General features: G+C 39.6%; 1 protein-coding gene across 7 annotated transcripts in view; it reads left to right on the top strand.

Annotated features, from left to right (window-relative positions):
• Window positions 1–20088: 20088 nt before the first annotated feature.
• The window catches only part of ehbp1 (EH domain binding protein 1), a 166820-nt gene continuing 160788 nt past the window's right edge, over window positions 20089–26120 (top strand). For 6 of the 7 annotated variants that reach the window (XM_032553703.1, XM_032553704.1, XM_032553702.1 and 3 more), the window contains exons 1-2: window positions 20134–20504; window positions 21058–21527. In XM_032553703.1, the coding sequence (XP_032409594.1) occupies window positions 21424–21527 (104 nt within the window). In that variant the 5' untranslated portion in view covers window positions 20134–20504; window positions 21058–21423. Of the gene's footprint in view, window positions 20505–21057; window positions 21528–26120 lie in introns of all 7 variants that reach the window. The other variant, XM_032553699.1, reaches the window with a different exon arrangement.

Genomic DNA, 26120 nt, shown 5'->3' with positions numbered 1-26120 from the left:
AATCACCGCAAACATTAAAAGCACATAAATGTTCTGAGTGAATTCATTTAAGCTTGATTTGCTAACAGCAATTAGCCTGATGGCTAAGTTTTTTACTTGTTTTATGGTTCACTTTGTGAGTGTTTCTTCACAAGGTCAATACACGCGCCTTTTTTTCCTCTGTGGGCTAACTAGCCTAACATTAAAGCCAATCTGTTTCAAACATACTTCAGCGTGTAGAGTAGAGGTTTCCTGAGTACCGCTATATAGTCTGAGTTCTACAAAATGACCAAAAAAAAATTTACATGGAGAAAAGATAGAGACAAGTACAGCTCTTATTTTCCAGCAAGACAATAACCCAGGTGAAACTACATAGAAATTGAAACAGTTTTGTCGAAACAAAGATGTTCTGGGGTTAGGGTAAGGGTTTGTCAAAGCCCTCAATCCCATAGAAAACTTTTAGCAGGACTTCAGCAGAATGGGATTACATTGCAGTCTCCAGATGTGACTGAGACATATTCATTCTGGATAACTACATGCTGTGATTGTAGCTAAAAGTGCATCTAAATACAGACTTGAAGGGCTGGATACTTGTGCAATCACTTGTTTTATGTTACACGTCATTTTGACATTTATTAAAATATTTCTTAGTTAAAAAAAATAGTCAAATTAGCTGAATTTTGTTGATCAGGACGGATTTGTAAAGGCAATGAATAGAGCATCAAGGGAATTAATACATTTTATAGGCGCAGTCAGATGGCACAAACTCCAACACTGCTTCAGCAATACAGCAAATCTTTAACTTATAAAAATATCATTTTAAAATAATTTTGTAGATTTTTATTGCTTCTGGGTTTATTGCGTTGTTTATGAGAACACGAACGCATTTTGTTCTAATCGTAGCAATAAAGCCATTTTTTTAAAAATGTGATGGCAACTGTCTGCCAGCAGAGGGCAGCATTGTTCAAATAATTGTTGAGAAATTACTGGTGATTTTTGTTGGCGCTCGTTCCTCCTTACTGAGTCTGTGTCTTTAAGTGCAGCTTCTCGTTGGAAATTCAAATAAAGATCATAATCACAACCTTCAAACAGGATGTGGGGTCTAGTTCGGTCTGTGTGTTTAGTTGAAGTGGTAAACATGTCGATTCTCCACTCTGGAGCTTTTGGATCAACACGGACACTAGAGGGATGACCATCGGTCCCTCTGCCAGCAACAGATCTAATCAGAACAGACAAGGGACTGGTGTATTGATCATTTTAATGGCAAAGTTACACAGTAATTCAAATAAAAGAATAGGAAAAAGAACAGGTGTATTTTTTTGTGTGTGTTCTTAGATTTCTAAATGTATTATTTACAAACTACTGTATGTGTCATAACGTTTTGTAGCCTTTCCAGTAAATACAGACTATATCTGATTTTTAGTCAGGCATCCGCTGAGGCTTCGTTTTTCGCGTGTATCCTCTTTCTCACGTGGGGATAAAGGAAAGAGGAAACTGTTGGCAGGACAACCATGTCCCTAAGGCATGAAAACAGGGATATCCAGAGAGGGAGTTCTTCAGATAGAGATCCAAAAGTTAGGTTTTTCTTTTTAGGGAGAGCTGTTTCAATTGAGATGAAGTTTGATTTTTCTCTTTCAAAGATCTTGATGTGCCCCGTCAGAGACGCTGCCAAATAACTAAAGATCTGTGTATATGTCATATTTTCCTTTGTTTCATGAAGACTTTAAATTAGCTTATAATGGTAAAATCTAATAAAATATCATCCCTCTTTTTTCAAACTTAAGGCTGCTTCAGCAAATCATCTAGTAAGGAAGTTGAGCTAATCCTATATATTTTTATTTTCCCGTTTTCCTCTTCCTCCGTTTGGACATATGAGTTGCATCCTGTTGGCTGAGATTTATCCTCAGGAAGATTTCAGCACCTTGTGTCTCACGTCCTGCCATGACATCCTGTTGAACCACTAGAATAAATTTAGACAAGAACATTTCTGTCCCAGTACATCTGAGGACAGGGCTGCTGTTTCTTTCTTTTTTTCGTAACCAGGGGCCGTCTGTTGCAGCTGATTATGAGTCAAGAAGGCGAAAAGAGTCTTGGAAAAAGAGCACATTCAACCATACGAGGGTCGTTTTCCCTGCAGTCCGTGGAAGGTTGATGGTAGACAGCAAAACACAGCCTCTGTTTTACAGATGCAGAAAATGATGTTGAGCATGTTCAGAGAGAATGAAGAGTTTGTTTGACGCTGAGATCAAACCAGCACGAGTTAAATGACGAGAGTACAAAACATCAGTGACATCAGCAGGCCAAACGCCAGGAAATCCCTAAATTAATTTACTGATAAGCAGAGGGCCGTTATGAATACTCATGGAAGATGCATGACCCAAACTTTGACAGCTGTAACACCAAAAAAAAAAAAGGAAGAAAGAGATAAATAAAAACAATGTTAATATGATCAGATTTAAATGTGGCCACCCAGCTTGAGAAGCTAGTAAACAACTTGTGGTTTTTGTTTTTGCAGTTTCTGCAGAGATCTTGGAGATAATCGGAGCACAACCTCTGCCACTGAGACGGATATTTGACTGAACTGCCGGCTTCATCATTTCTTATCTCTCAGTAAGAGCCACAAAAACTTACCAGATGTTTCAACTGCGTTTAATAAAGAATGTTACTAATAAACAGACACCTCCTGACTGGACGCAGCGACGTTAACACAAACAACCATCCTGCTACCGGTTTGCTCTCTGTGATGCAGCCGCAGTGCACTTTGGTTTTCACAGGAACAAAGTTTGCAGCTTTTCCACTCGAGGCTTCGGAGGGAGGACGCTGCGCGCCGATTCTTTGCATTCTTCAGGGAGAGCAGAAATGTGGAGGCGAGGGTATAAAAACACAGACAGATCAGAGGGGGTCACCAGCACCGAGGGGAAAAATGAGCTGGAGGAAAAACACAGGAGGCGACAAACGGCCAACCCCAGGGGGAGACTGAGTGGAAAAGGAGGCAGGAGAACACTCTGCGAGAGAAATTATGTCAAGAGGAAAAAAAAAACTCATTGGTGGAAAACTTTTTACTTTTCAGACAACACGCTGCTTGTGCTTCTAGGTCACATTACTCACTCTGTCTGCTCAAGTGCCCAGACGGCCGCTCTGGTTCTGTTCGAGCTTTCTACCTGTTAAAGGGGAGTTTTCTTTTCCGCTGTGTCTACACGCATGCTCAGGAGTGAATGCTGCAAGTGGACGACTCGATGCAATCTGCTCGGCTTCCTCAGATGGACCACTTTTTAAGACTATTTGAGTAACAAATTGAACTTGATGCACAGTTTGATAGCTAGGATCAGTTTAGAACGTCAGTAGGACAGGATAGACAAGGTGCCTGGAGATACAATGTGTTGGAAATTGTTTATATATCAATAAACTGAGTTGAATTACTTTCTAATAAATCTTCAAATAACAAGCAGGTCCCTCTGGCAACATGCCCAAGAATGTCCACATCACTTTCAACGATGAAACACATTCGATATCAATCCCCGTTCTTCACGTTCCTACCAAATCAAAAACACTGGTGGGTTTTTCTCATATTTTGTACAGCCTTTCCAGCTTAAATGTGTTTCCTTTTTTTTTTTTTTAATCGCAAAAGGACTGTGTTTTGCCCCTGATTTTTATTTTTTTTTTTTCACTTAAAAAAAAATATCTGCAAACATCTGCTTAAACCTTCGCACAAAGCCTCCCGTGATCATGTTTGATGGTCGTTTTGTTGGCCCCGACAGGAAAGAGATGTGCAGCAGCTCCACGCATCAAACAGTAAAAGAAAAAGAAAAAAAAAAGGACCAATTCACAACACAAGCGCACACATTGTGCAGTCAGCATAAAAGAAAACTGCAATGTGCAGTAATATGGACAGCAGAGTTTATGGCTTCTCGTTATCATGCATAAAAACAGCAGCTGGTCCAACACAGGCTCTGAGTCTCTTGGTCTTTACCGCAGGCTCTTTACACTGAAGCTGCTTTTCACTCTTCAACAACTAGGATGTGTGCTTGTTATTCTTCAGCTCTCATCTTTGTCTGTTGTTTTATTATTATTATTATTATTATTATAGATAAATAGAACGTATTTGTTCTCTGTTTATTGTCCCCTTCATTCGTCTTCCTTCTTTCATTTCCCACTCGGCTGGTCTTGGGCCGGCTGCCGTGAATTATCCCATGACTGGGTCAGGTCCAAAGTAGCAGCCAACAGTTTTCCCTCCGTTCCCAGAAACGGAGCTGCTGGTTTAAAATTGAACACCTGGAGACACGACCAGAAACCTCGCCACAGTCCCACCTTGTTATATTTGTCTGATATCAAACATCCAGAATTACTTGATTCTGTTGATTCTCTGATTTCCTTCAGATTGATGAGAGTAAAACCAGTTTTTTTTTTTCTCTCTCTCTGTTGTCTCTTGTACTGAAAATGTTGTAACTTGGAATTTTGCAGAAAGTGGCAAATTTAGTGAACATCTTGTTTATTGTGCAAAAACAAAAGAAAGGTTTCTCCCAAGTCCCTGTGCTGCTGCTGCTGCTTATTGGCTCATTATATTTCATAATAAATAGATGCATAACTGAAAAAAAAAAAAATTGGGGTCTGGCATCGAAATATTCTTCACTTACAAAAGATGAAATCAGTTTCACTGAATTTACAAACTTACATGAAGCACTGTCAGCGATGTCTGAATTACAAATAGCATGTTTCAACAAACTGGGATAAAAATTCAAAATTCATATTTTCTCCTAGTGGTTTTTATCTTGTTGTCTTGGCCTCACAAAGCATAATAGATGTAAATTACGATGATTAGTAAAAGAAGTTGAATGTGCTGTGGTGGCGCAAGGGGTTGGCACGCCCCACATTTGGAGGCCTGAGACCCGCGGACGTCGCGGGTTCGACTCCCGGTCCCGACGACCTCTGCCGCATGTCCTCCTTCAAAAATGGCGCCGGCTCTGGCTCAGCTGGCTGCCTGCAGACGCCGCTCCTGTCGTGTGTGTGTTAATCTGTGTATAAAAAAATTCTTGCTGTAACTGCGAAATAATTTCCCTGCTGGGATGAATAAAGTAATTCTTCTTCTTCTAAAATGTGTTTCACTTGATGGCTTAAAATGACTTCTGCCTGTTTACCTTTTTAGAAAGAGAAGCCCGCTGTTCTCTATTTTTTTTTTACTTATTTATTTATTTTTGAACAGAGGTCTTGGTTGAAAATATTTTTTAGTGTTTTATCAGCAACAAGGACGGGGTTTGGATCACTCTTGCTTTGAAAAAGCCTGCTGTTATTAGAAAAGTTTGCATTAAAAGATCATTCGGGTGCTTTTGAGAAGAAGTCGCTGGATGCTTGTGGTCCTAAACACTATGACAGTAAAAGGAGTGGGGGAAAAAAAAACGTTCTTTCTTTGTCTCTGTTGCGTCTGCCTTCTTGTGAAAGCCTTTTAGCACGGCTGAGGAGCTCTGAGGCGGCTTTGTTTGCGCTTTAAATTCACTTACAGCTCATCAGCCTGTTTAGGAAAGTAATGAATCAAATTACTCAGGCTGAGTTACCCAGTAGGCCGCAGTTTGCCCAACATAATTGTGTTGTTGTGCTCTGTCGTTTGCTGCATCCCGAGTGATTGATTGGGGGACGCAAAGTAAGGAGAAGAGCTCTGTGCGGCCCACTCTGAGCTGGGGCTGCGGGTTTTATGGTCAAACATGAAGTGTAGCAGTAATTGATGTGAGGAAAAGAGGGAAATGTTGTTCTGCAGCTTTTTAGCCTCGTTTAGAGCTCAGCTGAAGGCAATGGTCCGTGTCCCAAATGTTTTCTCAAACGACCAAATGTGGTTGTTGTGGTTCTTGGCTTTGAAACTTTGCGAATACGCTTTTAAACCTACTGGAATTAGTTTTGTTTTATGTTTTTTTGTTTTTTTGAGAGGATCTCTCATCCCACTGTATGTTCAATCTGGTTAAAGATTCCTTCAAACCAAAACACAACCAGGAGACTCTGCAGCCTCATTCTTCAAAGCAACACGACGGCTGAACCTCCCTTGCCGACGCCTGTCTGTTTTATTCATCTCAAATCAAATTTTCTTTGCAGAGCACATTTCAAAGTGCTCGACACCACAACAAACACAGAAACGCAAAGTCGTGCAGCATAGAATCGACAATCAAACCAGTTTCCTGTCCAGCCTCTGCCAGACGTGTGCTCAGGAAAGTGAACGAGTGAATGATTAAAAGGAAAATATGTTTGGCCTAAAACAACATTTAAATTACACACGGAGTATCTCAAAGTTTTCTTTTAATATATAGAGAAAGAAATTATTAAGTGACATGTTTGAAGGTCCTGCTTTTTAGAAAAAAGTCAAAGGTTCAGAACAAGTTTTAGTGGGCAAATAGCTTTAAGTAATCACCAAGACAACGTATTAGTGTCTTAGTGATTTTTGCCTTAGCAAAATAACTGATATTTTTAGTCTGCAGTTGTTTGTAAATCTGAGCTTTAGGTGTGATTTAGAGTGAGGGGTGGAGTCTTTAACCCCCCTAATGTAAGCTTGGCTCCCCTGAAGGCAGTAAAAATAACTTTTAAAAAACAGTTGTTGAGTATTTGTGTGTATTCATCCAGATGAAGACTAAGTGTAGCTCAGGGTTCTGATTTCTGATGAACATACTCCCTCTTCAGCACATTTTGAGCAATTTTAAGGATGTCTCTTCTCACTGCTACACAGTCATATTCAAATATTATTTTATTTGTTTTTATGTTATTTGTTTTTACAAATTGTATTAAATCAATCTCTTTCCTCAAAAATTCTACACATAAATGCTCCATTATGTTAATGTGGAAAAAAATAAAATAAAATCTCATGTCAAAGTCGATGGAAATCTTTCGCCACATGACTGTGAATAGTTACCTAACGCGATGCCTCGGTTTGCTATTTTTCATAAATTTGCACACAACAACAAAAAAAACAACAACACCTCAAACTTTTGCCCACGTTGTCATAATTTGTGTGCTGAATTTGGAGGAACGAGAATAATGTCAATATGGCTGCAGCATAAAATGTGCGAAAAGTGAAGCACTGTAAATACGCTCTGGATGCACTATGTGTGACCTTGACTGTGTTTTTTGTTTGTTTGTTTGTTTTGCTTTTTTTTTTTTTTTTCTTTACCTTAGGTAGTCACATTCAGTCACTGGGCCATTCATATTTATATCATTTATGAAGTGCTGCTAAATTAAGTATCATCTCTCCATCTCGACTAGATAATTGCAAAGCGTTGTTCACCAGTCTCAGGAAAACGTTTGACCGAGTCGTTAAAATCTTCTCATCTCTGCAGCACCTATAAACCCAGCTTACAGCTCGATCTTTGCTGAGCTGTTTGCTCTGCGTGCGCACGCAACACTGTGGGTCATTATTTTGGCTGAGGATCCTTTTTTACGGACTCAAATATCGAGACTTTCCGAAGCTGTAAGAAGCACTGAGATCAAGGAAAGGACAACGAGAAAGTCTGCCTCCACGGCAGCAACAAAAAAATCCTTGAGCTATTACTCAGGAATTAACCGCATGCTACGCAGCGTCATGGTGATCTGTAACTCCTCAGCCTTAAATGTGTTGATTGTGGGACTACTCTGACCGAACGCATCACTGTCATTATATCAAATTAACTTCTAACATCTGTTTCTCTGTGGCTTTGGAATCCACGCAGAGTGCATGCAGTGACCCGGAGTCGACTAGCATCTGGTTCACATTCCGTCTGGTCGACTTTGTCCCTGCTGGATGTTTGTTTTCATTTCTTTCTTTCATTATTTTATTCATTTTCTGGCTGCAGGGTTTTTAAACGGCGTTGGCTTCGATGAATCATCGACACCTAAAGTGATGCTGAAGATAACGACAGCCCTGGTGAGACTCATTTCTCAGCAGCATTTCTGCCGCGTTTGTCTCAGTAGCACAAATCTTCAGGGACATTTTAAGTGGCATCGTTTGCTGACACATTCAAATTCCTCTACGTTCATCAAACGGCCGCACATGGGCAAGAGTAAAGATTTTAACCAGCTGAAATTGTGGGGGTATAATTTCAAACTGAATATTTTTCCTCCTCTTGGAGGCTAATCCATTGTCACGTCTTTCGGCGTGGGATTCGGTTTTAGAGAAATCGTTTAACACAAGTCCGTTCAAATGCATGTTTGACCGGCGGTGCTTCAAATTCAATTCGACTCAAATTCCAAAAGTACTTTATTGATCCCAAAGGGAAATGAAATCAACTGCATCCCACTGTTCTGGTGGGGACGGTGTTGTCCACACAGAAGTTTAATTTGTAATCGGACACACACACTGATGTCCTCTCTAAAGAGAAATCCAATTCGTAGCCTCAAATCAACCTCGTAGGGGTTCTTCAGCTTCTTGCGACCGTTTTCTCGCTGCTATTTTTCCAATAGGTAATCTACTAAGAGGAAGCCATTTCCCACTTGATCACAAGGGTTAAGATCTCCTCGCCGCCTAGAGTTATGAAGCAACCTGCGCCTGCTTGTTGGACTCTGCTGCCTCTTTATCACACAAGACATTATTCCATGCCTGCATAGCCGCAAAAGCAAACCACCAAAACAGGGAGGTTGTGGGCTGTTTCTTTCTGCTCTCCTCCCAGAGGCAGAAAGAAACAGCCGTAAGTAAGAAAGTAAGTTCATACGGGATGTTTTACAAGCTGAGCTGTGTGAAAACGGACTCTATAAATCACTTCTGAGCTGCTGTTTTCCAAAGGAGTAAGGGGTTCCTGCGGGGTGTAGAAACATTCTCTCTGTGAACCACTGAAGGCCAAACTGGATCAGTTCATGTTATTACACCTGCGACCAATAAGAGGATCTCTAGCATGGACTCTCTGCATGCTAGAGGTCGACCAGCGAGAACGCGGGGCGACCAGCTGCTCACGTCTCCCTATTTACCGCCTTATCATTCCTTTATGTGCGTATTGTTCTCTTCCTGTCCACTTCATATGGCTTTTTATTGCGTTTAAAGGGGATTTTTTTGCTGCATCTGTTGATTGACAGAGCAGTGACATTGACTCACGGGCTCAGGTGGCCGGAATGGAAAAGTATAACCGCGTCCAAAACTTCAGAGCAGAAACTATTTCTTCGAATGTTTCTTCAAAAGTTAGAAATCGGCAGGTTTTGCAAAAAAAAGAAAAAAGAAAACAGTTTGAGACGTTGTTAAAAAAAATGCCACCTTAGATAAATCCGAATTACATGCCAGCACAAATGCAACATACAACATAGAGAGCAGATGACCAGTTTGTAACCAAAATCCCTTTCATATGTTTTTAACGTTTTAAAGGAATAGTTCCGGATTTTAAAAATAAGTCTGTTGAAAGATTTAAGCAATCGCTCACAGTCGTTTCAAACTAACGCTTGTTTCCATTTGGTGTAAATCCGGACAAGTCAAACTCAGGAATTGTTCAAGACCAAAGCAGATTTTTACCATCTCAAAACAGGCCTAATTTAACGACGCAAATGCTACAATGGTTTAAAAGTTTATGAAATAGCGCCAGCATAGATCATCACAACATTTCTGAGATGGGAAGTTTTTTTTTATTCAATAGCAGAAGCCCATCTTGGTCCCACCGGGTCAAGGGCTAGCTGTTAGCGTTAGCCTCTGGAGCCAACTAATCTGGATTTATATCAAACGAAGACAAGACAGCAATCTACTCTGGAGAAGATAACTTATTTTTACCTTTAACATTGTAACATCTTCTCACCTGTGAATGCCTGCAAAATCTATACCTGAACTGAATTACAGGTAGTTCTTTAACCCTTTAAGTATCTGTATAAAGCAACACTGTGAATATTTAACATGAACAGACAAACTTATTGTAACAGTAACTACTATGTAGTTACTAAAGACAGACAAGATGGAAATTGTACATATTCCCCTCATCTAGGTGTTTCTATTTGTTTTAATGTATCTATATATAGAGAGCTAAAGATTTGGACTCAGACATCAAATGAAGCATTAGATCCTAGTTCAAATGTGGTAGCAAAAAAAAAAAGACCATATGTCCAGACACTGAGCAAAGTGGCCATTTGATAAACATTTGACCGTAGCTCAGTCCTTCAGCATCAAGACCTCCCTATGAAAAATCCTGAGCCATCTATTTTCTATGTTTTCAGATCTCTAGGAGTTCAGTCCGTTACTCCACTGCTCTAAGCCTTTTCTAAAGTAAAACTAAATGGAATCTGATGCCTGTAAAAAAAATAAAAATAAATAAAAAGTAGATAAATACATAAACATCTGGTACTGGTCGCATTCCACACATCTGAAGTTTAACAACATATTTCAGCAAACAGCATAAAATTAGGGCCGGTGGGGTGTTTTGTCAAACCGCTTGTAGGAAAACAAATGAGACTGAATCATCTGGCAGCTTCAAATCTCGACACTCGTAGCACAGCCGTCATGTTGCACAACTCTTGCGAAATGAGGGGAAAAGATGGCTTCTCGGGTGAAATGTTTGTTTTCTCTCTTCCCCGGCTGAAGCTGATCCATCACTGCCTGCTACCTGCCACCCGGAGACTGCGCTCGCAGCCTGGAATAAATGATCTTCCTCTTTAGTGAAAAATGCATTTGTCTAATTTTCCTCGCTTGGGAGGAAAGTTAGACAAATACAAGTAACTCGACTCACAAATTCCTCTGTTTCTGTCTCTCTCCGAGGGAACAACAATGTGTTAGCCATGTGTTAGGTTTTTACTCGGAACCCTACGGAGGACACAGTGAGCTAAATTTTGGCTATGATCATGTGATTTCTAAACCTTTGTCCATCGGGACACTGTTTTCTTTAGTGAGCAGACTAAGTCAAATCAGCAGAATGTTTGCTGCTCACATGGATAGTCCACTCTGCACTCCCAGAAAAAATGCAAACAAAGGGGACAATGGCAGGACAATCACTACATGCAGCCACTGGCATCTTTAAACATGAATGATTAAGCACTGTTTATTAAAAAATAAACAGCAGACAAATAGTGTTGGGGTGTTTACTGATTTGTTGGGGGTTTTTTCAATTTGGTTGAATCTTGTAAGTGTCTAGTGTGCTGAGGGTGTCTGCAGACACATAATAGGCAGTCGTGGTCAGTATCTTAAGTACATACTTTGAGTATCTCTGCTTCACTTGACTTTCGCTCCACTATATTTTCAAAGTCAAAAATTGACTCCACTACATTTGTAGGAAGCCTGTCATTACTCGCTCCTTTTAGGGATAGTTTTGTCATTCACCATTGCTGAAAGGTAATTGGTCACAATTACTTTGTGACCTTCTTGTCCTCCTCACAAGAAGGGGAACCAATCACAGCCACTGCTCATGTAACCTGACTCACAAATTTACACCTTGGATGGATTTGGAAATACTTCATCCTCGCTCAGTGTGGTGAGCTCTCCAGTACAGGGCCAGTCTGGTGACATTATTTTTCAAATGTTTTTTACGAGAAGTATAGACTTTTTGTAGCAGAGTGGTTCTACATGCCAGATTTCAGAACGTTACAGCAGTTTAATGACATTGGGAAAATGCAGTACTTTCGAATACCCACGTATTTTCAAAAGTAACTAAGCTGCACTGTGCAACTTTTATTTAAATATATATATATAAATATATATTTTTGCTTATTTTTCTAAGTTATCATTATGCCATGACATTATAACATAAGACATGGTTCTGCTGTCATCTGGAGAAATACACTGCTCCCTCAGACATAACCAATCAGATCCAGGAGGAGGGTCTGCCAACCAACCCGCCCCGACGGCGAGCGTTCATTTCTTCAGACAGAAATAGTAGCACTGGCAGGACACTGAGGAGGTTTTTTTCTCCTAGATTAGTTGTCTCAAAAAACACATTTTTTGTAAAAGTTACATAATGCATCACTGCCTCCAAGTGATATTTTTCTAAAATAACAATAGGATTTTTAACAACTCTTCTCACCCACATACGGTTAATACTACCTTACTCGTGATGACTGATTTTATTTCAAAATATGCTTTTTGGTCAAAATTGCCGTAAGCATCCATCCAGTCCTTTTCTAACACCCTCGTCCCTAATGGGGTGGAGTGCTGGTGCCTATCTCCAGCTAACGTTTCAGGCGAGAGGCGGGGTTACAGCCTGGACAGGTCGCCAGTCTGTCGCAGTATCCTAAACATGCTATTTAAAATAAAATCACTTTACCAAAAGTTAAAACTGTGTTGTTTCTGGAACTTAATGCCAGCTAATGTTGTATATAATGATAGTTGTCTTCTATACATTTAATGATGGTTAAAAAGAAATTTTAAGAACAGATAATTAAACCGATAATATTTCAGTAAACTGCAGACAATGTGAGCTTCTGCTTGTGAACTGAACATATTACAGTAGAGATAATTATGTGCTTAACTTAAAATTGCATGCACTCTACCATGTTGATTTTGTTGCTATCGTTTTGTTTTAATTGAATTCCTAAGATGAAGTGATCTGTGATGAAATGAATTAAAATCATCTCCGCAAGCATCATGAGGACGTGGACAGGCTTAGACAGACGTTGAGCTGAGCAGAACCTCAAAACAAAGTGATTAAAGTGGCAGCTGAAACCACGCATCAGACTGTGGCTTTATGTGTCACAATAAAATAAAAAAAAATCCACTGACAAACACTAAAGAAAAACGATGATCAATATCTATATGCCAAACGAGCGCTAAGGTGTTGCTTAATTACTTCTGGATGAGAAGACTTTACTGACTTCATCCAGCCACTGCACTGCTAATTGGAGGAGGGAAGGAGGAAGCGTCTAATTTTCCAGAGTTCACAAGGAAACCATTCTGCTGGTCAATGAACAGAACGAAGGGCCTTGAAATAGGCCCAAAACAACCATCCAGGGACTTATACAGACTGTATTCAGGTCCTGTGAATGGGAGTGATGGCGGAGTCGCAGAAGAGGGACCGGTTCTGCTCTACATTCATCCAGATGGATATAACTAATGATCCTGTGACGGTGAGCTGATTTTGTGCTGCCTGTCCAGTGCTCTTCCTCGCTCTCTTAACTTCCTCTGCAGGGAAGTTAACAAAGTCCAGACTGAATTAAAATTTTAAAAAAATTAAAATATTCAAACGGGGTCCCTTTTTTGCAATGAATGTTTGATTTTCAGCCTAGGAAAAAACAATAAAAACTCTAAACCTAAGTCGCTTTTTAATCTGGAGTTCCTCAGGGCTCCTTGCTTGGCCCTGGAGTTTTTTGGAAAATAGATGTGAATTTCACATGGTGGAAAACGAAGTGACATCAGCAGAAGACATGTACAAAAGTGACAATCAAACAGAGTCTCAGATATTTCTGACTGTAAAAATCGACCCCGGGTTGTTACCTGCTCTCAGCAGCTGTTACTGCCTGAAAGACTTTTATCCCAAGTAAAACCACTTTAAGTTCTGTCTACTGAAGATGAAATACTGATTCCTCATAAGTGCTCTACACAACCTCAAAACGTCCCCCTGTAACGGTCTTATTTTTAATTACTTACAACACTTCTTTATGAAACTTGCATCTCCAAAACACATTTATCCAGTTTTACAGCCGGAGTTCCTCAAGGAACTGTTTTTAGAAGCAGATTGTTTTTAAAATATTTTTTCATTGTAGAATCGGTGTTGATTAAATTGATTTTTTTTCTCAAGGTGAAATTGTAGAGTGTCTTAATTGTACGCCTTTCTCATGTATGTTTCATTTCAATGTTGATCTGAAAATAACCTTTGTTTAGTGAGAAAATTAGTTCAGATATAGAGGACTGCGCTTTATATTTATTGCAAACGATTGCGGAGCTCTTGTCGTCTTTTCTCTGCATTTGGAATACAAAATACAGACACTGAACCTCTTTATGTAGCTTCAGTCAAAGACATTCAGGCCAGCCACCCTCAGCAGATGATGGGATTTTAATCTGCGAAAGCTTGAGTAAACGTTTATTTTGTAACTGTTATAAAGCATAGCCATCCACTCTGTCACCCAGCCCTGTGCCGTTCCTACTGTCAGCAAGCAGTGGAAATGTTAGGTATTGGTTTTCACTATCAGCAGCTAGCAGACGATATGTAATCAGCACCCAGCCACCATAATTCTTGAAACTTAGGATCGTGGAGTAGTCTGTGCACAGTGAAGGCTCTCCCCTGGTTTAATGCGACTTTAATTTCAGGCTGATCTGATAACAGCTAAGTTGAGTGAAAATGGATGATTTGCTTTTCCTGCTACTACATGTCTTAGCTAGCAAAGAGAAACAGCAGAGGTGCGCACTGCTGACTTTTAAAGGCACAAAGCAGAACAATCCTGGAAACGGCCTAAACTTCTCCTTTGTCTCACATTTTCAGTCACTAATTAAGTGGTTTGATATGCTCCACACTTTATTATAGTCTATTTTATTTTTCTATATTTTTCTAAATAAGTTGACTAAAAAAGTTGTCCTTATTGCAGCTCTATCTGGAATCAGTTTTATTTTTTTAACCCATTTTCCCTCCACTTAGCCGTTATCAGATCAGTCTGAAATTAAAGTCACATTAAACCAGGAAGAGGGTCGTCTGTCCATGATCTCTTCTACAAGCTAGTAGAAATGTTAGAAAATGAAATAGTTTGGTGACTCTTGTCCATTGACTGGCTGTGAATCACGGCCATATTTGACTAAGCTGTGGCATTAACGCTTAAATCTAAGAGGAATTTGCCTCTGCCTTCATTGATCTTTGAATCCAGTCACGCGTCTGAAAACATGGAGGTTTCCTGTAACAGATAGGAATCAAACACTCTACCATGAGTCAGGAACTTCAAAACGAGAGACTTTGATCTGGCAACTGCAAGCATATCGGTCATTTTTCCACTTGGAGACGAGCTCAGATAGTTGAAGGAGCAAAAACAACAATCTAGTTTTGAGAAATTATAGTCGGTTGCAGCTTGAGACAGACATTATATCCAAAATACAATATGTCTTACATGAGTATCCAAACCAAACCTCCTCAATGTTTTCACATTAAACTCACAAACATAGATGTATTTTTTTGGATTTTATGTCATCATAAAATCCAAATAAAATCCACCTATCTGATTGAATGAATTAAACGTGTCCTTTCTTTTACTTCCATTAGTGAAAAGTGTGAGGCTTCTTCCTATTTGTGCCCCTCTGAAGTGGTTCAGGCTCACTTGGCTTCTATCTAAAGGGCCGTGCTTTGTCAACAGGTTGTTTCAAGTGGTCCAACTCGACACGTCAAGAGACTCTACGCTCAGAGAACTGGCTTCCATCCTGGAGAGCGTGTTTTTGTTGGCTGACCACAGAGCTAGAGAGGCGTGCGATCGAGAAACAAAAGTTAGGTGTGAATCTCTCCTTGTATTTCAGAGTTGGCAAAAGACAAGACCACGCTTGGCAGAATTACGCCCTCAGAAAGATCCACAAACTCAAATCACCTTTGCAAAGAAGCTGTTTGTTTAGTTTTGAATGTATTCTGTTGTGTGAAGATTTCCACCGGTTAAACTTTTTCACGTTTTGTCATGTAACAAGAAACTTCAATGAATTTCACTGGGATTTATGTAATAGACAAACATACATAAAAATAAAGGGAGCGGAAGATTGACAGACGGATTGGCGCAGCGTCTGCAGTGAAGCGGCCGCTGTACCGGTCTGTCGTGGTGAAGAGAGAGCTGAGTCAAAAAGCAAAGCTCTCAATTTACTGGTTGATCTACGTTCCTACCCTCATCGATGGTCATGAGCTTTGGGTCATGACCAAAAGAACCAGGTCACAGATCCAAGCGGACAAGTTTTGTTCGTAGAGTCTGGGCTCTCCCTTAGAGATAAGGAGAGAAGCTCAGTCATCCGGGAGGGACTCAGAGTAGAGCCGCTGCTCCTTCACATCAAGAGGAGCTGGTTGAGGTGGCTCGGGCATCTGGTCAGGACGCCTCCCTGGTGAGGTGTTCCGGGCACGTCCCACTGGGACGAGGCCCCGGGGAAGACCCAGGACACGCTGGAGGGACTATGTCTCTTGGCTGGCCTGGGAACACCTTGGGATTCCCCCTGAAGAGCTGGAAGAAGTGGCTGGAGAGAGGGAAGTCTGGGCCTCCGTTCTTAGGTTGCTACCCCCACAATGCAACCCAAAGCAAAAGAAGATGGATGGACGGACGGACGGACGGACGGACGGACGGATGGATGGACGGACTGCATTTATATTTACTTTGCTCTGATGAAAAAAATAAAATAAATCTACTCCAAATAATTCTGCCACCTATCAGTTTCTTAGTGGCCATTAGTGAACAAATTGCGTCATGAAAACCAAGGAATACAGCAGACAAGGCGGAGGATGCCTTGGAACCTCCAGACTGGGGCCAATAATCACCTTCCATCAGAGCGACACGCTCGCCGCAGGTCACATGTCCTCAACGTTCCCTCTAGCCTCTCTAATTTATGAATGGCAGCCACTTTTTATGATCTCTCCATTTTTGTGCCTTTTAATCTATTTATTGCCTTACAATGTGACCAATTTTCACGAACTGGATGAGTTTTATGTCACCTCATATGTTTTTGACTAAGGTCATGCTATACATTTAACTTTAAAGAGATAATATGGAGCATTTTAACATCAATAATTCACCCCAAAACTTTAAAACACTGCCCAGTTGCTTAAAAGCTTTAATTACTGTACACACCCTAAAGAGAAGACCCGTTAGGTATAAAGATGTAGAGTAGCTTGAAGCAGAATTAGAATTATGTCAGGACTTGTATGTTGTACTAGTCCTGACATAACAAAACATTGTTGTATTGCAATCATTCACGGTGTTGTGACGACTCCGTCCTCTGAATTGGCCACTCTCTGTCTTCGTCAATCCATCCCCAGTTTGCTGGACTCTGCTATTCTTATCCGTGTTGTGCTGGCAGATCTACAGTAGAATAGATTAAATCATGTTCTGGAGTTACAACAGTCCTAAATATGAACTTGAACTATTAGGGAAAAAAGACCAAACAAAAAACAGCCTAAAAATGCAGAGTTGGTTGAGATATACCTGAAAAGTTTGCAGTTCTGCAGTTTATTTCTTCAGAATACTTTTTGACTTTTTGATGCTCTTCATCCTACTTCTTTCATATCACAATTATGCACAGCCTTATGCATTGGTCTATCGCACAAAATTATACTGAAACACATAGAAGCTTGTGTTCGGGACACTGTAAAAAGTGAGAAGCAGACTCTCAACATGGGCTGATTTCTGGGAAAAGAAAAACAAATTCTGGGGCAAAGACAAAAAAGTACTGTAAACGTTTCACAGGACTAGTTCATGACAGAAGACATGACCTGATTTGAACGCGGGGGATCTAGCAATCATTAACTGTAGTCGAAGTCCAACGTTCTCTCAGAGATTCTTGCTTCAACTTGGGGTCAACATTTGTTCAGACTTTTTCTAGAAAAGCGAAAATGTGGGCAAAGGCTGCAGACATTATTGGGAGAACTTCAGCATAAAACAAAATGCTAATTGACAAAGTCGAGTGTGTATAAGCCTCCTTTTCTTACCAATAAAGGAACTTAAACGTCTAAATAAAAGAGAAAATATGTTTACCTCCCTTTCTTTTAATAAGATGCTCGTTCTTCTCCACCAAGGGCATCGGCAGGCCTTTCACCCCCCTGTGTTACTTCTGAAATGAGGCCTTGGCTGAGAGGTGGGCAGACACACAAAGCGTCATTTAGCACCGAGTCATTTGTCACATCAAAGCATTCCATGATGCACGGAGGGAGTCTCCCTGTAATCTGCCGGGGCTGAAATGTACACTGGCAATGGGAAGCAGCAGGACCAGCAGAGCCCCTGCTGTCAAATCCGCTCTGACCCTAAACTGCTTAATTGTTTGCAAAGTCATGTGTGAATAAAGGCTGATCTGAAATACAGCTTCCTGTCAAGAGCGTTTTGCCTCAAACACTCAAAGCCTGGTACACAACAGCATTGAATTCCTTACAAATACAATAATGATGCTTAACATCCCACAAAATGTAACTATATTGTTACTGTGTATTTTGGTTGTCTGTATTTGGGACAGATCTCGACCCCGTTAAAAAAAACCCCAAAAAAACACGATATCAACAAAAATGTCTGAGCAGACATTCAAATGCTATATGTAATATACATTTAAAATAATTTTTTATTTTTCAGAGCAAATGCTCACATACCCATGACCCATGTCTTATCTGAGTTGGCTGATTTCAGGTTCTGTTGATACCTTTTTAAATCGCCTACCAGTCTAATAAACAGCTCTTTCTGAAGGCATTGCCGTTCAGTTTCACTTCAACAGCCTATTTTGATCAGTTTAAGTGGTGATAAATGCTAAAGTGTATTAATTTATTCCTTACATTAAGCCGCTTCTTGTTTTTTTTAAATAAAATTTTACAGAAAATTCAAAAAGTTCTCCAGCCCTTTTCTTCTCTTTAGATTGCTTGAATTTTCCCACTACTGTTAAAACTGACATTATGTGCCTATATATGTGTAAATACTTTAGGAAATCGCAGGCTGTCTTACTGTGAGCTAACGTATTCACATGACTGCACATTTAGTTTTTAGTGCGATTATAAATAAAAACAGGAAACAGAAATCTAGCGTCTCATATGGTGCTTGTTACCTCAGGCAACCGATACACGGATAAGAAATCAATTTCCTGTTATTATGCCTGAATCTTCTTTTGAGATTAAATGAATCTGACTCATATTATATTTCACTCAGCAATCCTGGCCTCAGACATGCATCTTCTTTTGCTCTCCATTTACAAGGCTGTGGTTGCTGAGAGTGGCTGAGGGAAGTTCTGTGCTGTGTGTACACGTGTGTGTGTGTGTGTGTGTGTGTGTGCGTGTGTGTGTGTGTGTTTGGAGAAACAGGAAGGAGTATTGATTTCTGATGGCTGGGGAGTGTTCCCTTTCCTCCCAATATGGGAAACAAAACCTCCCAGCATGCAGAATTATAAGGTTAATACCCACTTATTAATGAGACAGATTCAGGAAATGGAAGTCTCATCTTCTCTTAAAATGCTTAGATCAGCTATTCTATATCAACTAGCGTGTTGTATTTACTTGCGGTAGCAGACACAAAATAAAGTGCTTAACACAAAACATTGGGCTTTAATTCAATACTCAGAAACACAAATATATTTGTTTTAATACAATCTTCAACAGAAATTACATCTATTTGACAGGTAAGAAACTCGTATCCATGCCAGGAGCGTACTAAGCTGCAGCATAGGGCCTCCAGACCAGCAGGGGGCACCAAAAAGACCTTGAATTTTCCCTCCACCCCTTCCAAAAAAATAAAAAAATAAAAAAGCTTTATAAATGAAAAGTAAATTAAAGTAAACTAATAAAAAAATGACATTACTTTTAAACTTGTTTTAGATTAAAAATTAACTTTATCCTAGATTTTTTTTTCAACACACTTGGGGGGAAACTTCCTGCATCTACACAGGTTGGACATGCTAAGACATGATAATAATAATAATAATAATAATAATAATAATAATAATAATAATAATAATAATAATAATAATAATAAAGCTTTTGGAGTGGCTGAGTCAAAGTCTGGCTTTAATTTTGATTGACTTTTTGTGGCATGACCAGTAAAGCTCTATCATTCTAAAACATCAAATTCCAATGTGGCCGAATTAAAAGAATGTTGCAAAGAAGAGTGGATCAAACTCCCCCACTGTGATGTGAAAAACTTGTTTCCAGTTATTAGAAATGCTTTAACAGTTGTGCCACGGACTGCACAATAAACTTTAGGTTTTCACACAATGCTAGGTTTGATCGAATATTTTCCCTTTAATAAATAAAATCACATTTTTGATAACAGTTGGAGTAATGGGGCTGCAACCCATAAGGGTGGCCCCCAAACTCCCCCGGCCCCTTCTTTCCTGGCGCCACTGCCATCCAGGTAGGCGAAATGATGGGGAGACGCAGCGTCAAGTCAACTATGAAAAATCACACCGGAAGTAGGATGATCTTATTTAAAAAAAAAAATGCAACTTTTTTCCTGGTAGTTATAACATTCAAAGAAAAAAACCCTATATATTCCGTCACGTATTGATAAATATATTTAATTATTTAAAATATTTTTTCTGCATGTCTAATGTTTCGTTATTAGATAAGTGATAACTTGCAACATGTTCGGAAGCAATTTTATTTTGACGACAGAAACTCTGTGCAATTCTCCTCCCTTCACCAGCTGCCAGAGAAGCAGGTCAGTCAAACTATCGGTAACTATTGGCACTAGTTATCGGTGGGAATCCCTCTAAGAAGTCGGAATACTTTTGCCCTGCGTAGTAGCGGGGTATACGCGGACACATGCCTGTTCTTTCTCCGTCCTGAGACTCGGAGATGACCGGCGGAGTAAAAGGTGCCGTGTTGTGATATAGCTAGCCGCTGCTGCTAGCGCGGCTAGCTAGAACTATGGCTTGCTTTGCTGGTAAGATAATTAGCAAAGGCTGCTGCGCTCCGGCTGCTAGTCTGTAGCAGACATCTCGCCATCTCCGTCACTAAGCTTAGCTGTGCTTGAAAAGCGTCGGATATCAATGTAAGGTGAGTGTTTACTGAGTGGCTCTGGAGCCTAAATGGTCCTGCTTAGCGGAATGCAGCGGCTCAGACTATTCCCTGGATTCAGAAACATTCCATTAAATATCATACATGTCTCCAGAATGTTTCCACGAATCCCAGTTTTGGGTAGAGTCCGTCAGTGTAGCGTTCGTGGACAAGTCGTGTAACTCGACTCGTTTTAGAGTGATGTCACTGCGTCTCTGTTTACTGCCTTGGTACATATATTCATATATTAACACTCCCAAGTTTTTTTTTTGGTGCGCCAGTGAATACTTAGCCCCCCCAGCAGAGCTCCCCGGCATGCAGTGCTGGAGCGCTCTCAAACACATTCTTACACTTGAAGTGCTTTACGCTGCTGGTTGTCGAAAAGCTTGTGTATTGTGACATGTGCAATGTCATTCTCACTCCAAGCATCTTTGTAACTGGGAAGGAAATAGTTTCTTTAATTCACTTTGCGGGATTTGTAGAAGTCATCCAGATTACACCAAATTGCCTTGGCTCTAAAGCCCGACCCTTTTTTTTTTTTTTTCTTTTGCAGGAAGATCATCTGATGGAGACATGATATTCATACCCAATGGATTACTCATCATGCCGATTGAATTGATGGAGTTCTTTCCCTCTCAGGATCATTCCCACCTTTAAATCACACCTGGAATACCTCAGAGACACCATGTGCTTACATTTGGATTCATCCAGCAGTTTGTAGTTCTCACTCACCGCTGCCGGACCTCAACCTTTTTTTTTTTTCACGGTGTTTCCGGTGGAACATCAAGTATGTGCCTATCCAGGTTGGACATGCTTGGAGACATATAAACATTAGTGTGACTTTTATTTATTTTTAATTTTTGTTAAGGAAATCCAGGGGCTGTAAAACCTCATAGAAACTATCAGTTCCTATAGAATTATGGCCTCGGTGTGGAAGAGACTGCAACGTGTGGGGAAGCATGCCTCCAAATTCCAGTTTGTGGCTTCATATCAGGAGCTGATGGTAGAATGCACAAAGAAATGGTGAGTAATGACAGCGCTGGCACTGAAACACAATAAAAACTCTTTAAAGGAAAGCTGAGTTCACTTCTGGTGGCCATAACACACACACACACACACACACACACACACGAGAACAATTTTCTTAGAGTGCAGACATATCTTTTGTTGGGAGGAGCCTGACCTTGTGAAATTGTTGTTTTTTTTCTTTTTCCTGTTGAATTTTGTTGTGATTTCTCAGTCAGTCTGGGCACACACCAGTATGAAGATCTCACAACGAAACATTGAATATTAGTACTATCGTTTCATGATAATCCTTAAACTTAAATAATAAAAATATAGAACGCAATCTTTATTTGAAACAGTTATTCTGGCTCATGTGAAAGTGCTATACATGGTAATTTAGCAGAAAAATAGAATAAATAGATTCCAGATTTGTCCATTTCTGAGTGTTTATTGCATGTATTAATCTTTATAGCAGTGGTATAGCAAACTAATATGAGAGCTTTGTTATTCAATGTTCCCACCATACTTTATTTGTTCGAACACTGATTTGGAACTTGGAGTGGAGTAAGTTTTCTTATCAAAAGGGACTTTTCAAAGGTTTCTATGGCTCTACTGGCCTTGATTCAACATTAAATGGACAGGAAGAATGGGAAGACATGCAGCCAGTTGTCCAAGGTCAGGAATGGGACCACTATGTTGAGGACTATAGAGTCTGTATATATGGTTTGCTTGCTCTATCACTGAGCCATGTGGCATCAAAGGACACTTGGATATTGTGGCGGTAGCTGGACTTGGCGACTACTCTTCCACATCCTGAATGGAAGGTGCTTCGACACTAGATACTTTCTAGGAAATGATTAGGCCTGGGCGATAAACTGAAAACTAACAGGCACCAAAATTTATGACAGTGACCAACGTCATTTTACCTTTGTTGGTATTTTTGGTGTTTTAAAAAAAATATATAAAATCTTTTTCTTTTTTTGGCTGTGTAGAGGTAAGCTATGCTCATGTCCCTTTAAGGTCCTGTGTGTTACTGTTCATTTATTGTTCTCAAGGTGAGCTGCTCCAGATATGATATTAATTTTAGGCCATATTGCCCAACCCTACAAAAGATGCATGTGTTAAAAAATCTATTGGAGTATTCTATTGATTAGTCTGACAATCAATAGGAAAAAAAAAATTGGCACATTTTGCAGATTTTTTGAGTTAGCCACTTAAGTGTTGTTGTTTTTTTTACACACTATTAGAAATATATTTAAAGATGCAAATAAACTAATAATTCAGTCCTTTTAAAAAATTTAATACATTTCATTGCCTAAAATGAAATAATGTAGCATTTCCTTAGTGTATGGTTGATCATTTGTAGCAAAGGATGCATCTTCAGCTCAAAAAGCTACTGTCCACTAACCTGTTTATTTTTTTCAATTCATAATTGGATAGCAAAAGCAGCTTAATAGGAGTTTATTTTGCAGAATTTGAACCAAGTGAAGCTAATACTGCCACTTTAGGAGTTCTGGGTAGAGCGCATTTACAGACAAGGAAGTTTTTTTTAAATCTTAAAAACAAAATGTTGTGGCTTAATTATTGTCCTGACAGTGTTGCGTTCTTTCAACAAATGGCCATTTTTAGAGTTTGTATACTCTAGTTAATGCTTAATCGATGTCTAAATTGGTTAACCATTATTTCAACAATTGATTAATCACGATTAAGTCAATTGTTTCAGCCCTGCTGTTTAGATGTCTACGACTCAGCTGTTTGGTGAGAGTTATGTAGTTTATACACATGAGGACTGAAAGTCAGTCCAGAGAGGCAGACAGGCAGCGATAACAGAGGGCAGAATGGGAGCTGCGTGTTACGGTTCCGCCTGCAGCCCCGTGTCCTGCAGTGAGGGAGAAGCCGGGGCTTGTAGAAGAAAGATGTAGCCTGCAGACACAGATTTTCAAGTGGGTTGCTGTAGGCGTGACTAACTCGGCTGCGCACAGCTTCGACCTGGGACAGATGTTAACGTGTTGGAGAATGGAATGAGAAAAATGTACATCTCTTACCAGAGCAGAGGGTGGGTGGCCCCCAGTACGTAATCAGCACTACATGTTGTTGCTGTGAGATCTAAGAAGTGTTTTTTTTAGTTTTTTGTGATTGTGTGCATTCTGAACGTTGTTTTCGTCTAATAATTTTCTAACTGTAACAGTGAAGTATAATGATTTTATGCAGCTGTTCTTGACTACTTTTTAAAACATAAACTCCAATTAATGATGTAAAAAAAAAAAAGTGCGTCCTTATTTTTGGAATTGATAGTTTTACTATTTTCCCCACTGCTTGTTCAATGAAAATGTCAATAAATACCAATGAATTTGAACATACTGCGTGCAGTTTAGAGATACAAATCACACTTTTTTATGTGTCTGCTGTTCTAAAGAAGCGCATTAAGAATGGGAATGTTTTTCAAGAGCAGTATTTGTGTTTGTGGGACTGTAGCTGCTATGACACACAGGCTGCGTTTCCATTACGAATGTGTGCACTGTCCTCAGCTTTAGTAGTTCTTAAATCCTGAAAAATAGCACAACCCTTTAATTTCTGGAGTCAAAAACTGGGGGCAAAAAAAAAAAAAAAAATTATTCCGGTTTGTAAAAGTCCAATCGCGTCCAGCCTTCATATTAGGGGTGTGTGATATGGACTTAGAATTTATCCTATTATTTGTTTTTTTTAATTTGCCACCAATAAATGAAATTTATTATGACAATGATGAATCTAAATTCTTATCATGAAAAAGTGTTCACAATAAATTCTTAACAATATTAGACTCTAGTTCATACACTGAAAAGCTAATTAGATTGAAGTGTAAAGAATTGTAGAGAACACCTGACATGATGAGTAAAAGAGAAGTGTTTATAATTGGGAATGCTCCAGGTGACAACCACTTGACACCCGAAGCCATATGAGTTTAGCTTGTGCTCGGAAGAATAGAGCCTTTCAGCAGGACTAATTCAGTTAGTCCTTGAGCTTTTATAGATACTTAAAGTTAATACCTGCTTGAGCAAGGTTGATTATGTTCATTGTGGTAATGCAGCAGAGTCGGAGAGTGGGTTCGTCTTTTGCAGGGATAATTACGTGGAAAGAGTCGTGTCACAGCAGAAGCCTGCATTGTTGCCAAGTATTCATTTCCTTTCATACCTGTCATTTATCGATAACTGTTTATGAGGGATTAATCAGGTTGGCTAATAAGACGTTTCACTGCAAGTTTCAGGTCATTTATCTGGAAACTATGATTATTTTAGTTTTTTGTCGTTTTTTTTTTTTAGTTTTGCTTCATGCTGCTAATGAAATAAAACTTTCTGTGGGAATTCCTGCCATATTTAGTTTTGAAGAAGAAACTTTTGTTTATCTCTGTTCTCTGTACCCTGCTTTAGTCTGATCAGATTCACAGTTCTTTGTTTGCCTCTGAAATTAAGTGCCCTTGGTGTTCAACCACCACCTGCAATAAGTTGGATTCTAAAATGTTAGTAAAAGAAATAAAGAAGCAGAGGATTACATTGAGGAGTGACAATTTGTGTTTTTAACTAGCCACTGTTGCTGGTTGAATAAAATTTTGTACCAAAAACTCAAAACTAGCCTGACCATTGTCTTCCTGTGCAATTCCATTCGATTCTCATCATCCTTCACTGCTCCACCTGGACTTTCTCCATTGATTTGGATTTCTCCGGTAGAATTTCTTATCGGCGAACAGACGGAAATTTTTTAGAATTGAAGTCTGCATATAGTTTTAACAATGGCAACAGAGAAAGTGAATGAAGCTGTTCAGTCTATGTTGGCCACACTTCTAAATATTGAATTAACATTAACAATGGCCTCATTTGGCTAGGTACTTTTCTCTTCCTAGTGGAGAACTATTGTTTACACCGCAGGCAATTTCCGGTAAGCTTTTTTTAGCTTACCGGAAATTGCGGTAACATTTGTTGCTAATAGACAAATGTTAGCTGTTGGGCAACATTTAAAACTTTGCGTCCACGCCTCCAGCAAGAAATAATTTTTTAACAGCCAAGGGACCAGACCCTCTGTACGAAGCAAAGCGTAGAACAAGGGGCTGATTTTTACCTCGCTATCTCTCAAAACCTTTGCGAGACACTTTTGTTTTTTGGGTGTGTAAGTTTAAAACAAGCTGTATTTGTACCAAATATCAGTAAAATAAATTAAAAAAAACAAGCCCATTTGCTAATTGATATATCCTTTGATTATCCATTCTTAATACTGTAAAAAAAAAGGCATACTTGAAATACTCGAAATATAATTTATGTTCATCCCTCGGCACTTTTTGCAGAAGTTCAGTGGTTTTTCCACAAACCACAGACAAACTACGGCATTACCAGAGTAATGCTGTATTTCAATACAGTCTCTCTTCTGCAGTGTGACAGCAGCTCGGGTGCATTGCTGCCCCCAACAAGTTTTAGGAACTGAATGCTACAAATCTGTTCAAATTGCAAATTGGCCTCTTTGCCTTCTGGGTTCATGAAATTTACTTGCATTTAAATGCTAATTTCTACCCCTCAATAAATACAATTTTTAATGATAACTTGGGCATTTTCTTTAGGAGTCTTACAGTTGATGGTTTTCTGT

The sequence above is a fragment of the Xiphophorus hellerii genome, chromosome 22 (genome assembly GCF_003331165.1).
Source record: "Xiphophorus hellerii strain 12219 chromosome 22, Xiphophorus_hellerii-4.1, whole genome shotgun sequence".
Classification (NCBI taxonomy): Eukaryota; Metazoa; Chordata; class Actinopteri; order Cyprinodontiformes; family Poeciliidae; genus Xiphophorus; species Xiphophorus hellerii.
This window is presented reverse-complemented; position numbering and strand designations above follow the sequence as displayed.